Source organism: Heptranchias perlo, chromosome 29 (genome assembly GCF_035084215.1).
Source record: "Heptranchias perlo isolate sHepPer1 chromosome 29, sHepPer1.hap1, whole genome shotgun sequence".
NCBI classification, from domain to species: Eukaryota; Metazoa; Chordata; class Chondrichthyes; order Hexanchiformes; family Hexanchidae; genus Heptranchias; species Heptranchias perlo.
The window spans coordinates 22286616-22299527 of NC_090353.1; the positions used below are offsets into that span (position 1 = coordinate 22286616).

General features: G+C 39.5%; 1 protein-coding gene across 5 annotated transcripts in view; it reads right to left on the minus strand.

Annotated features, from left to right (window-relative positions):
- LOC137299495 (transcription factor 4-like) overlaps positions 1-12912 on the minus strand; it is a 143923-nt gene that overhangs the window by 11480 nt on the left and 119531 nt on the right. For all 5 annotated transcript variants that reach the window (XM_067968277.1, XM_067968276.1, XM_067968275.1 and 2 more), the window contains 6 exons: positions 9980-10044; positions 9646-9724; positions 9163-9236; positions 6076-6279; positions 4168-4288; positions 2134-2296 (listed from right to left, as the gene is read on the minus strand). In XM_067968277.1, the coding sequence (XP_067824378.1) occupies positions 2134-2296; positions 4168-4288; positions 6076-6279; positions 9163-9236; positions 9646-9724; positions 9980-10044 (706 nt within the window). The remainder of the gene's footprint in view (positions 1-2133; positions 2297-4167; positions 4289-6075; positions 6280-9162; positions 9237-9645; positions 9725-9979; positions 10045-12912) is intronic.

Sequence of the window (12912 nt, forward strand, 5' to 3'; positions counted from 1 at the left end):
GTGTCATAGAGGCTGGGAAACCAGGGGGGGGTGGGGGAGAAAAGAGAAAGAGACACCATGAGGAGTGGGGTGGGGGGAGAGAGAACAAAGAGAGAGATCGTGATTTGGGGTGGGGAGGGGTGGGTGGTGGAGAGAGAGTTGGGGGGGGGTTGCTGGGTGGAAGCACTCCTGATCCAATGGCTTACAAGCAGTGCTGGAAAGGCACTTACCTGCTGGATCCAACTGTTCTCGCCTCCCTTCAGCTGCCGGGTTTCCCGAGCTCTGGGAAATCCAGCCCGCAGCTGTTAAATTTAAAACGGGTAAAATTTGAGGCATGCAGCCTCATTAACATATTTAAACAACTGACCCGTCTCTCGAGAGCCAATTAGTCACCCATTCACAACCCACCTTCGTTAAAAGTGGGTGCATTGGAGGTGGGTTGGGGTCAGCTTTCCGATTCTTGAAATCTTAGCGGCCCCCCCAATCGGGAGGGTTAACATTTCTCCCAATGCTTCCCTGCTTCTCCGCAACCCCCTCCAGATGGCAGCTAAAATCATGGATATGTAAAAGTTGAATAAATGAGAAAAGTGGAACTATTTCAGTGCCACATGGCTATCAACACCAAAATAGCATTTTGTTTTGTTCATAATGAAATGCAAAATCTTTCCCATCTAAAATGTGTACTTAGGAAACATTATGGTTTCCCCTATTTGTATTACTACTTTTTATGAAGAAGTGGTACAAAGCTGTTAAATTAATTTTATTTTCAATGAAATGGACAGACTGTCTTGTACAATCTTTCACCTTTGACAATTACACTATAAATCATCACTGGGCATGGCCATATTTTGCTTAGCCGTTCTCACTGGTGATATTGGTGTTTCATGTGAGGCATTTGGAGATTCAGTTTCAGTAGCATTGGGGCAAGGAAAGGGTTATGGTGGGTGATGTCACAGAGGTGGAAACAGGCACTCTTAAGTGATGAAAAAGTGGTTTGGATCCAGTCAAAATTTCTATATTCAATCCATGTACACAGTACTCATTAATTACAAAGCCCCAGCTGAGTGCTACAAAGAGGACGAGCTCAGTTTGCTAAGTCCCAGCTGGAAGATCAGCTAGTTTTAAAGTGTTCAATCTGCTAGCAGAATTTTTGCAAGTTGAGCTGTTTCTATTTGCCGCACTCAGCTGGAGGTTTATGATTCTTGTATAAAAGTAGTACCGAGCACATAGACTGAATTTGGAATTTCTGAATTAAACAAAATTATAAATAACATCAGCAGCAAATCACTATCTACAAATCAACAACCAAGTTATTGTACCCCTCATATACAGCAGAAGGAACCTAATGTAAACCTCCTGATGGAACAGGGAGAGTGAAAAGTCATCGGATCCGTGATTCTCTTGTCTGCTGGGGTTTTATAATTCATGTGTCAAGTCAAGGAGCCCTGGGTATGTAATCAGCCAAGTCAGCACTAACCAGGGACCAAACCTGAAACTTTTCAGATCTATAGAATGCCATACAACATGTACAATCACCCAATAAGTCATCAGTCATCGGGGAGCACAGGCAGAATGAGTTAAAAAGCACTTACCAGTTCACCTATAAAAATACAAAACGGACACTTCTTATGAATTTGCAATCAATTTCTTAAATGTCCCTATTGACAGTGGTGTGACATTTTATACATGCACACACTTTGCATATAGCATGCACTCCTGCAAGTGTCACACTTATTTTCATTAACAGTTTCCCCATCAAACTTTGGTCAAAATTGACAACATCTCAATTGTTACAAAACAACGTTATCACTGAATCACCATGAGCAGCCTGTTGTATTGGTCAGAAAATACCTGGGCCAAAATGGGTATAGATGAAAGAATGACCACAGTGTCAATGTCTTGCTGACTTTACCCAAACTTTCCACAAATTTTTATTTACCATGGAGACGAGGGACTCCAGGAGGGAAGGGGATGATTAAAGGAAAAGAACATTTCCCATTTACAGCTTCCTTTTTCCACGTAATACAGTCTCTGTTCTAAATGAACCAATTATACATTTGTAAAATAGGGTATACCTAAATAAGATAGCGTAGCTTTTAAAGACTCCAGGCTAGGAAATAGGAAAAAAACATTCTGGAATAAAGAAAATGGTACCTTGTTCTTGATGCCCTTGATGACATTTTGGAATCTTTCCTCTCATCATCTGACTTGTCTTCCAAACCTGAGGAATTGTGATTTTCGTCATCCTCCTTTTCTTCTCGTTTAATGTCAGCGCTAGGCTGACTAACACTTGATCTCTGCAGACCACTGGTCATTGCTAAAATAGAATGAGAAGAATTAAGAAGTCACTGTTAGGAATAACTACTAAATTATCAACTAGAAGAAGGGTAAAAGACTCAGATGGATTTGTGGAGAGCATTCGGTAATGTCTCAAATTTGGACTACCTCAACATTTAATAACTTCAAAACTAAAAATGTTTCCACCCTATAATCATTTAAATACCGAAAGGTATTGCAAGCTAAAAAGGAATATTCCAAGCTTCTATCTGACATACAAGACGTCAGCGGAGTAAAAAATTCAGAAGAACGAAGGAAGTCTTTTACTTCAGGAATTGTGACCGAGGGAGTTGCGGTATCTTGTGGTTTGTACTGAGCGTGCAAGTGAAAGTATTGTGACTGCACATCCGATAAATGCATACTGTATTTGTGTAAAAATGTGTAATCTCTGTGGAAATTACTTGTCCATCTATTTTTTGTGATTCAATTTAATTAATCAAGTTCTATCAGTTTAAGAGGGTATTACTAGAATCCTCAGTGAGGTAAATTTATAGTGAAGTGCTACTCAGAGTGTAGCTAGTTAAGAGGGGAAGTGTTTACGTGACTAGCAAGTGACCCAGAATTGGTGGGTTAACAAAAGATTCTGTTTGGGGAAGCAGGGTTATAAAAGGGAAGGAGCCTAGTCAAGCAGTGCAAGACTTCAGAGGAGCGAGTTTTCGGAAAGGCTAGAAAGTCTTTTACTTTGGGATTTGTGACTGAGGGAGTTACATTATCTTTATTTTTCTTCTTCACATATTTCAGAACACTGCTGTTGCTTTTTGTACTGTCTGTTTCTACAGGAGAACACTGAACACTCAACACCATGGTTATTCCCAGATCCAGGAGGGTAAAAGAATGTCTTCAATGTGAGGTGTGCGCCATGTACACCTTCAAGGTAAGCTTAGGGAGGGAAGGGATGAAGAGAAAACATTGTGGCACTTTTACTTGTATTAAATGCCTCTCAAGCAGGACATAAACTGCCAGAAGAAGCAGGTCAAAGACCTAGCCTATCTGGTTGCCTCAATACCAAAGCTTACAGGCAAGTCATTATCCCCTACTGAAGTATCAGGATAATTTGATGGGGAAGATATCACAATGCAATATCTTTAACTAACAACCTTTGTTGATCTATCCTTGAACTATATTGAGCTGCCTCATTCATGCACTGATTTTTCACTCATGAAAAACAGTATAGAAAGTGCTGCTTAAAAATGTAAATTCTCCTCTTCAGATCACAACACTCACAGCCAAGACAGTAGACAAACAACTTGCTTTGTGGTCTGCACTATTCCTACTCTACAACTGGCCTAGCTGCTTTGAGTGCTGCCCAAAGGGATTCCATTTTCTCAGCTCTCAGCCTTCATGCAATTCTTGCTTCTTGTGCATTCCCGATTTTAAATCGCTCCACCATTGGCGGCCGTGCCTTCAGCCGCCTAGGCCCTAAGCTCTGGAATTCCCTCCTAAACCTCTCCGCCCCTCTCCCCTCCTTTAAGGCGCTCCTTAAAACCTACCTCTCTGACCAAGCATTTGGTCACTTGTCCTACTATCGCATGTGGCTCATTGTCAAACTTTGTTTGACAATTGCTCGTGTAGCGCCTTGGGACGTTATACTATGTTGAAGGCGCTATATAAATGCAAGATGTTGCTGTTGTAAATTACCTGATTTCTGCTGTGTCTCCTAACTACACAGCTGAGGTCAGTAACTCGCCAGGTGACATTAACCTGCCTCTTACCATTTGCCACATTGTTGGGGCTCCAATATTCTCTACAGGTTTACAATTTGACGATATTTACATCTGTTTTCAAGAAGTAAGTGCACAATCCAATCCAAACATAGCGATGTACTTTATGTTAGGATGTGCCCATACTAACCACCGTAAGTTTCTTGTGGCTGGTTCAGGTCCGACAGTGCAGTGGACTGTGACGGCAGTACACGGTTAGGCAGAACACTAGGATTGCTAGGTATTCCTGAGCCTTCTTCATGAGCTCCAACCTGCATCAAAAGAAGTGGGCTTTATGAACAAAGTTTTTGCACAATCTGAATGGTTATCAAAACAAACGGTAAAAGGGCATTATGAGGAAAATCTACAAGCACAGGAAGAAATGCAACAGATTTGTGGAATCTTAACAGAATTAAAGGCTGTAGAACCAAATAAAAATCGTGCAGTACTGAGGGAGTCCTGCACTGCCAGAGGTGCCGCTTTTTGGATCAGACGATAAACCGAGGTCCCACCTGCCCTCTCAGGTGGGGGTAAAAGATCCCATAGCACTATTCGAAGAAGGGCAGGGGAGTTCGCCTGGTGTCCTGGCCAATATTTATCCCTCAACCAACACCAGTAAAAAAAAATGGTCGTTTATTTCATTGCTGTTTGTGGGAGCTTGCTGTGTGTAACTTGGCTGCTGTGTTTCTTACATTACAACAGTGATTACACTTCAAAAAAAATACTTAATTGGCTATAAAGAGTTTTGGGGCGTAGAGGTCATGAAAGACACTCTATAAATGCAAGTTCTTCTTTTCTTTTTAATTGCGTAGTTTAGTAACACTGGAATATAACCCAAACCCTCACCAAGGTGCTAAATATATCCCTCGCTGTAACAGAATGCTCCATATCAAGAAAAACTGGCAGGGATACTTATCCTGTCCACACAGCTCCTATCAGCTAAGAAGGGACTATGACAGTAGTTGTACTAATTCTACATTACTGAAGTATGTCCATATTAGTGATTAGTGCATTCCATCTGGACTCCAGGAAAGTGAGACAGTTTTCAAATTGGATCACTACACAGTGGTCACACTTAATATACGAAGTCTGGTTTCAGCTCACAAAAGAAAGAAAAAAATCCATATGACGATGAAATAAAATTGATACTTCATGGTTGCCACTGAGATTCTATATTTACACAGTTACTCAGCTGATTATCTCAGGTCAAGTGTTTACAGCAAGCCTTCCTTGAGAGTTTGGAACAGTCTGTGCATTGCAGGAAGTTACACGATGTGTCTGCCTGTTACTGGATGTGCAAATTTGAATCTGACTTCTGGCACAGGCCAATATAAGCACTGGGTGACCATGGGTGGTGGAAATTGAGAATGACCATGGTTCTGACTGATGCACATCTCAACCCAATGACAGAAAATAGAAAAGTCAAAAAAATAGAAGCAGCAAAGAAAAAGCTTTTAAAAAAAACCTACAAGAACCTTTCACAATATTGGTTAAACTGCTAAACAATTAGTTTAGAGAGAGCCACGCAGCAACCCATGAACATTTTTCTCTGCTGAACAATGCTGCAGACAAAAACAGAAGAGGGCATCCAGAATGAGGCTTTAAGTATAACCTAGGCCAGCAGAGTAGCTTGGGTGTCTCGAGGGGAAAAGGTCTTAAAAGGGACATCATCTCCTGATTCACCTGTTTGGAAGATGATCTTACTTCTATGTAAAGGAGGGCCAAAAGAAGAGTTTTAAAAACAGAGAATTTTTTGTTTAAAAAGTGATCGGTTCCACATAACAAAATTTTAAATACAATAGCCTTGTTCAAAACCACTTGGAATCTTGATGTGATTATTATCTGGAGTCCAAACTGGAGTTTACCTTGTGGAGAATGGCAAATAAATTACAATAAACAGAAGTGTTTTACACATATATAAAAAAGGAAAATTCACTTCGAAACTGCCTCTGCAGTAAAACAACTTGTAACCGGCTAACTTCTGTATAGAAATCCACTCGCATTCCCTGTAAAGTGATTAAACTTAGATCAACATTATCACTGAGAAAGAACATCTCACCATAGAATGTCTGTTGGCTGACAGCAGCACTGGGGGTGTAAATCCTGGGCCTATACCTCCAACTGGGCCATTGTGAGATGGTCCTATTAATACGTGCAAGTCACCATGGTTACCAGGCATGGCAGTAGCTGGTCCAACAGCATGATTTCGCAGCACGTGAATGGCATCGTCCAGTCGATCTAGCCGATCCTCCATTTTATTTTGCTGTTTGAAAAGAAATGAAGAGTTTTTTTCTAACTTTAATTGGAAAGTACAGCTCCAAATATTTTTTTTGACAACTGCAGCTAATTAGGCAGCGTTAAAAGATCAAATATTGTACTCATTTGAAATGTAAGATTTAAGGAATTCTATGAAGATTTCATTATTACTGATCTATAAGATCATTTCCTACATTACAATAGTGACTACACCTCAAAAGTATCTCAATGGCTGTAAAGCGTGTTCGGACTTCCTGAGGTTGTGAAAGGCGCTATATAAATGCAAGTACTTTCTTTCCATTGCTCTAATGATGGTAATATAACCTGGAAAAGCAAAGAAGCTACTGGGGTCCATCTCTAGGATTTCTATCTTGAAACGGTGCCAGTTTTCATTTGTGGAGGACAGGGAAGAGGGGCTGCAGATGAGTTTTTCCTTCCTTCCTTCCTTCCCAAGTCAGTTTATCTGGTAACATGTGATACAGGGCCAGAGTTATTATAATCGGTTACTGTACTGAGCTCTATGCTCAGATTAAAATTTCATGAAATTCAAAACACTTAAAAAAGAGCTACCCTCTGGAGGGACAACGGCAAGTAATTAAAAATAAAATTAGAACGACAGCTCCTTCAATGTGCTGAAGGCCCCGTGATGACAGGAACTTCTGATCAGATTGCAGAATTACATTTTGTAAATGGGGCTATGATATTGCTACTGAGGCTTAGGACAATTTTTGAAGCTTCAGCACCATAGTCTGTTAATGAAACTTTCCTTATGTGCAGTGTAGGAGGTAAAGATACCTACAACTGGGTAAAGCCACCACCACATCTATTTTAAAGCAATTTAAATATTTCGAGCGCACTTAAATGATTAGGAATTATGCAGGTAATATTTTCCCAGACCTACTCTGAGCTAGTTAGCCCCACATCTGACAGGAACACAAGAGGGAAGAGTCCAAGCAGAGGTCAGCGATATAGAGGCACGATACAAATGGAGGGTTCCTGACCATTACTGGCAAAACAAAGAGAGAACTCGGATGCCTTTCTGGTAAAAGCACTGCACTGTGTGGTACAAAGCTATACAGACTTGGAGGTCCCCAGTTCGATTCCTGGTCTGTGCTGAGTTATCCAGTCTCAGCTGGAGCAGCAACTGGGGCACTACAGTCAGTCTCCAAGCAAAAATCTAGTCTCAACATGTAGAACAGCAACGTGGGCAAGTACCAGCATTCGAAAGCAGTGGATACTCTAGTACCAAGGGGTTAACACAACTTACATAGATAGCACTCCTAAAAGGTACAGAATGTCAGAGTACAAAAAGGTGCGCACCAAGCAGAAGATAAAAAGGCAAAAAGGGAACAGGAGGTTGTGGTGAAAGGACATCAAAGAAAAAGGTATTAAGACTTTTGAAAACAGGAAAGGTGATTAGACTGAGGGACTTTGAGGGGAAGTACGAGAGGGCGGGTGCACTGCAGCCCAAGGTGATGTAGAGGGAGCAGAGAATGAACAATAAACTGATGTCAGTTCGAGTACGGTTGAGTGCAAGAACATCATTCATCCAAGATCCACACAATGGAGAACATTACAGAGGTAGGGTGGACTTGAGCAAAAGGTTCTGATAATTCATCAGAGTATAGGAAGCCAGTGGAGTTTGACAAAGATGGGGATGTGGGCTGTGCTATTCTGAATAAGTTGCAGTTTATGGAGGATAAAGGTGGGCAGTTAGGAAGTCAAGCTTTGAGGTGAAGAAGGCATGGACTGGTGTCTCAAAAGCAGTAGGGTTGAATGCAGGTAATATTTCAGAGATGACAGGAACAGATGTGGGGAAGGAAGCTCAGCTCAGGGTCAAGCTAGTCACTGAAGCTTTGCATCTCTGGGCCAGGCTTGAGGAGGCAGTTAGGGAAGTTGTAGGGAGTCCACCACGGTGGCATAGAGTTGCTGGAAGAAGCCTAAGGATGGCTTCAGTTTTACAAACATGAAATTGAAGGGGGTTGGAATACAAAAGTGAGGACGTAATGCTTCAATTATACAGAGTCTTGGCCAGACTACATCTGGAGTACTGCATTCAGTTTTGGGAACCAATCCTCAGGAAAGATATACTGGCCTTGGGGCACTGTGCAAATTCATCAGAAATGATACCAGGGCTTAAATTATGAGGACTTGGTTTGTACTCCCTTGAGCTTAGAAGGCTAAGGGGTAATCTAATTGCAGTGTTTAAAATGGAAAAGGAATTCAATAGAGTAGTTATAGAGAAACGATTTCCCTGCTGGGGGAATCCAGAACAAGGGGGCATGATCATAAAGTTTGAGTTAGGCCATTTAGGAGTGAAATCAGGAAGCACTTTTGCCACAAAGATTGGTGGAAATCTGTAATTCTCCCCCCCCCCACCCATAAGGCTGTGGATGTTGGGTCAATTGAAATTTTCAAGACTGAGATTGATAGATTTTTGTTAGGTAAGGGTATCGAGGAATATGGAGCAAACGCAGGTAAATGGTATTGAGGTACATATCAGCCATGATCTACTTGAATGGCACAATAGGCTCATGAGGCTGAATGGCCTACTCCTGTTCCTATGGTTTACACAGGTCTTGCTATCAGATAGCTAAATGGAGAAGGTGCCAACAGCAGTATAACAAATGCCACAAAATGAGCATTACAAAAAAATAATTGATGTACAGATTTGTTTTGCTCATTATTGCTAGCTCAATGAAATACTTAGTTTGAACATAAACCTCAAATGTGCTAACAAAAGGATAGTACGTCATATTTTCTTTCAAATTATATTACTTTTGGGTGGATCTTAATCGAATGTATAGAAGTGAATTAAAATTGATATTACACATTGAGTAGATTATACTTCGCAAACCAAGTACTTATGAATTAACTATGCAAATCCTACCAGGTTATGTAGCGGCCCTTCATAATTTGGTGATAATGTACCTTGGCCTCCAGATCTAGACCACTGACCTGTAGCTATAAAATGACAAATACAACCAGTCAGGCTGCGTGTTTTAATCAACGTCGAATGTACAATTTAAAAAAACGGTGGTATGCTTAATTCACACTGGATCCACTCACAGACCTAGAGCTTTTAGCAAAGGCTGCACTAGATTAAATGGGGAACTGTGCATTACATTACTGAATGGTGAAAGTTCCTTAATTGTTTGTATCCAGTATATATTATTTAAAAACTGCTGCAATTGCAATTTTGAACACTAGATGGTGCAATAGTACCATCATCCTCAAGAATAATGGAGTTACAGTATGTATATATTCAATCACAGATTAACAATTTGGACAGATGCTAAACCTTAGCGTTTCTGCAAATTAACGCATGAATCTTAGACCACGGGAAAAAAAATGTAACAAAACAAAAATATACCTGCAATTGCCTGTGGGGACCCAACTGGTGTTGATTGATTTGAATGGAAGTTATTGCTGGTGTGATCTGGTGAATAGATCTGGAAAATAGGATAAGGGCCAAAATGAACTTATTCTTTTCTAATACAAGGACACTGTTTACTTCATTGCACTCTTCTTTTGAAGTTGAAACCACATTGAACACTAGCACCAGAAGTGTGGTTAATGAACATTCCAAACGTTCTAAATTTAGCTGCATACAAAATTCTAATCCATGCAATAAGCTGTGCTCATGTTAATTAAAGAGTGTTAATTAAATCCTTACTTTAAAATGACTTCTTATTATGCAAGCTTACCGAGGCTAGAGCCTTTCCCAGTGCATCACAGGTTTGTGGGCTGCCAGCTGAGCTTCCTCTGTTAGCTAAAACCAGAATAGATACATTAACAGGAAACCCAGCAGGTAAATACAGTAAATATTTTATGTTACGCAACAGCTGTATCTGAAGCTCAGATAAACCACACCGGTCCTTCCGATTAAAAAAATCGCTTACACAGAAGCATACATTTATTTAAACAAAGCTCTTACTTTTTTTCTTAAAGTCTATGTTATCCCATTAATAAATTCACAGATAATGTTTACATAACCAAATATGGATGAGGAGAAAAAAAAGCAGTTACTTTTGTTAAACCAAATTTAACAAACTATGGCACGGTTAATGATGATGCTCAGACCAGTCTGAAAAGCTCTAAGTTTAGATAGCATCAGAAAGATGGCAATTCTTTTTAAAAAAAAACAAGGAAATGCATATGTGCAGACAAACAGTGACAAATACATGGAGCAGTTATCAGATATATTAATATTTATTTGGCTTAAGCCAGGACAGCACAACCTACACAACAAAGTCAGGACATCATAGAAGCTTACTTTCACACAACATAAAATCTGAGTGAGCAACACACTATTCTTAAATCTTGCTCTGATCCCCTTTGTGACAAGGTCATTCCTCAATTCATCTCTAACATTTGTGCTCAATTGCTTACAATTTTTTTTTGGTAAGGCATTGAAAAGTATTAATTACTTTAAAGATGACATTATGCAAGTTTACCAAAACTATTGTACCAATTAGATGTATGCATCCCAGGAAATACTAAGTACCAAGCTTGGACACCTCCATATACACTAAGAGAATACAACCAATTAATGAGATGTTCTACAGGTTATATATTGTACCATATGTAGACTATATTATATGTAAACATACTGAAAGTACTCAACTATTAAATTAATCTTCACAAAGATAGGTCAATCAATCAATCCCACACTAGGGAAGTTGTGCTCAAAAGGAGTATAGGGTGGAGGATGAGTGCTAAAATCAGTGCTACACTCCCTTTGTGTGTGGGATCGATGTATTTACTTTATAGCGAATGAGGATTTACATAAAAACAGGAGAAATCACAAAGGGTGCCTATCCTTTTAAGCACTTCCAACTCATGTAGCCCCTCCCAACTCACATCTATTGGCCTTGTGGTCATTTTCAGCTGTGATCACCAGCAGGAGAAATGCAGCAGAGGAATAGTAAAGAAATCTATATTAGCATTACATAATCCTTTCCCCTTTTTAAAAACTAGGAATTTAATGAAAACATTTTTAATATCTCAATGAACATTCTAGACATGTGTAGAACTACAGAAGAAAGACAAAAAAAATCGCAAAGAAGCCATCAGCCTCAGACGCATATGGCAGTTCTGGGGAGGGATAAGAGGACAAAGAAAGGAGACAGAAGAGGATAACATCTATTAAGTGAACGTCACACTAGATTATTAATTTTGTGGGGGGGGGGGGGGGGGAAAGCAACTCCACCCATTATTTGTTATTTTGTGCAATGTGCAACTCAGTGTCTCTTTAGAAGGTGGAACCTGATCTAAATGCCACAGTAATTTCTAATGAAACTATCACTCAGCATGATTGCTGTATAGATTTCTCTAAAAGAAACAGCAGTTATTCCATATAAGACTTGTATGGAATGCCATAGTTCTGGCAGGAGGAATCTTTTCCTCACAACTGCTAGTAGTGTAGGACGCGGTCTAACCAATAAATTATCATTGCTTAGTAACAGGTTTCCTCACCATTTCCACAAGACGTAAACAGTTAAATGAATTTTCAAACACTGAACTTCTGGACATACAGAAATTATATTTCATTTAAAATGTGGAACAGAAAGATGGATTTATAATTTCTCATTCCAGTTGGAATTCAGACATCATTTAGTCAAACGTGAAATTTGGTTGACTTTGGTTAAATTTCTCCATGCTGAATTTAGGTGGTCTTCTGAGTTAACATTACACTTGTCTTATCTCTTATGTTAAAGGCAAGTCACCAATGTGCAATCTCTACGATGGTTTCCTGAGCTACTTCCTATAGAAACATAATACAAATCGAGAAGGACTGAGATCTGTCCCAGCAAAAGGTGCTGTTTTGCTCTGATGGTGACCAGAGATGGTTGTACTGGGCTGTCAGTGGAATGCATCCCATGGCAAGGATTCAGCTTTTTTTTTTAAACCAAATGTGCTTTTTCAGAAGATTGTTTAGATAGGGAGCCAGTCTTGCATACTAATATCTCATACCCAAAAATATTTCCTTTAAACCAACGTCTATATGCAATAGTCCTCTGCTAAAAGTGCTTTTGGTACTTTTATGCTGTAAAATGGACTACGGCCAAACCAAAGCTGGGATGAAATTTAACCTCATGAATTGCAACCTCTTTTTATGATTGATTTCTTAGAGTTTTGCAAGTTTGTGGAGCTTGTGTTTCTCACCACATCTAATGACTATAATCAAAACATTGACAATTTTAGTCAATTTAAAAATAATTTAGCTCCACGTATACTGTAGAGCAAAATAACATTTTTAAACTTGTGCAAAGTAAAGTTTATACAGGCTCAAATAAATCAAGATTGGATGTTGGATCGATCACCCTGAAAATACCAGAAAACTAATGGTCGCTTTCAACTAGGGTTGATTTAAAAAAAAATCGGGTCTTATTGAAATGCATAAATAATTCAGTTTAAAAGTGAGACACAAAACTAAAATAAATGCAACAGCAACAGCATGAAATAGAATTTCACAGGAGTTTCTTTTTCTTGAGCGCTGTCTGGGAAGACATCCTTTTTCACTGGACTGAATTTAATGCAATTCTATGAAGAACCTCACATTTTTCAGTCAATACTGAAAAGAAAATCAGTACTGCATTTGGCAAAAGAATGTCCACAGAAAAGAACTAGAAATATT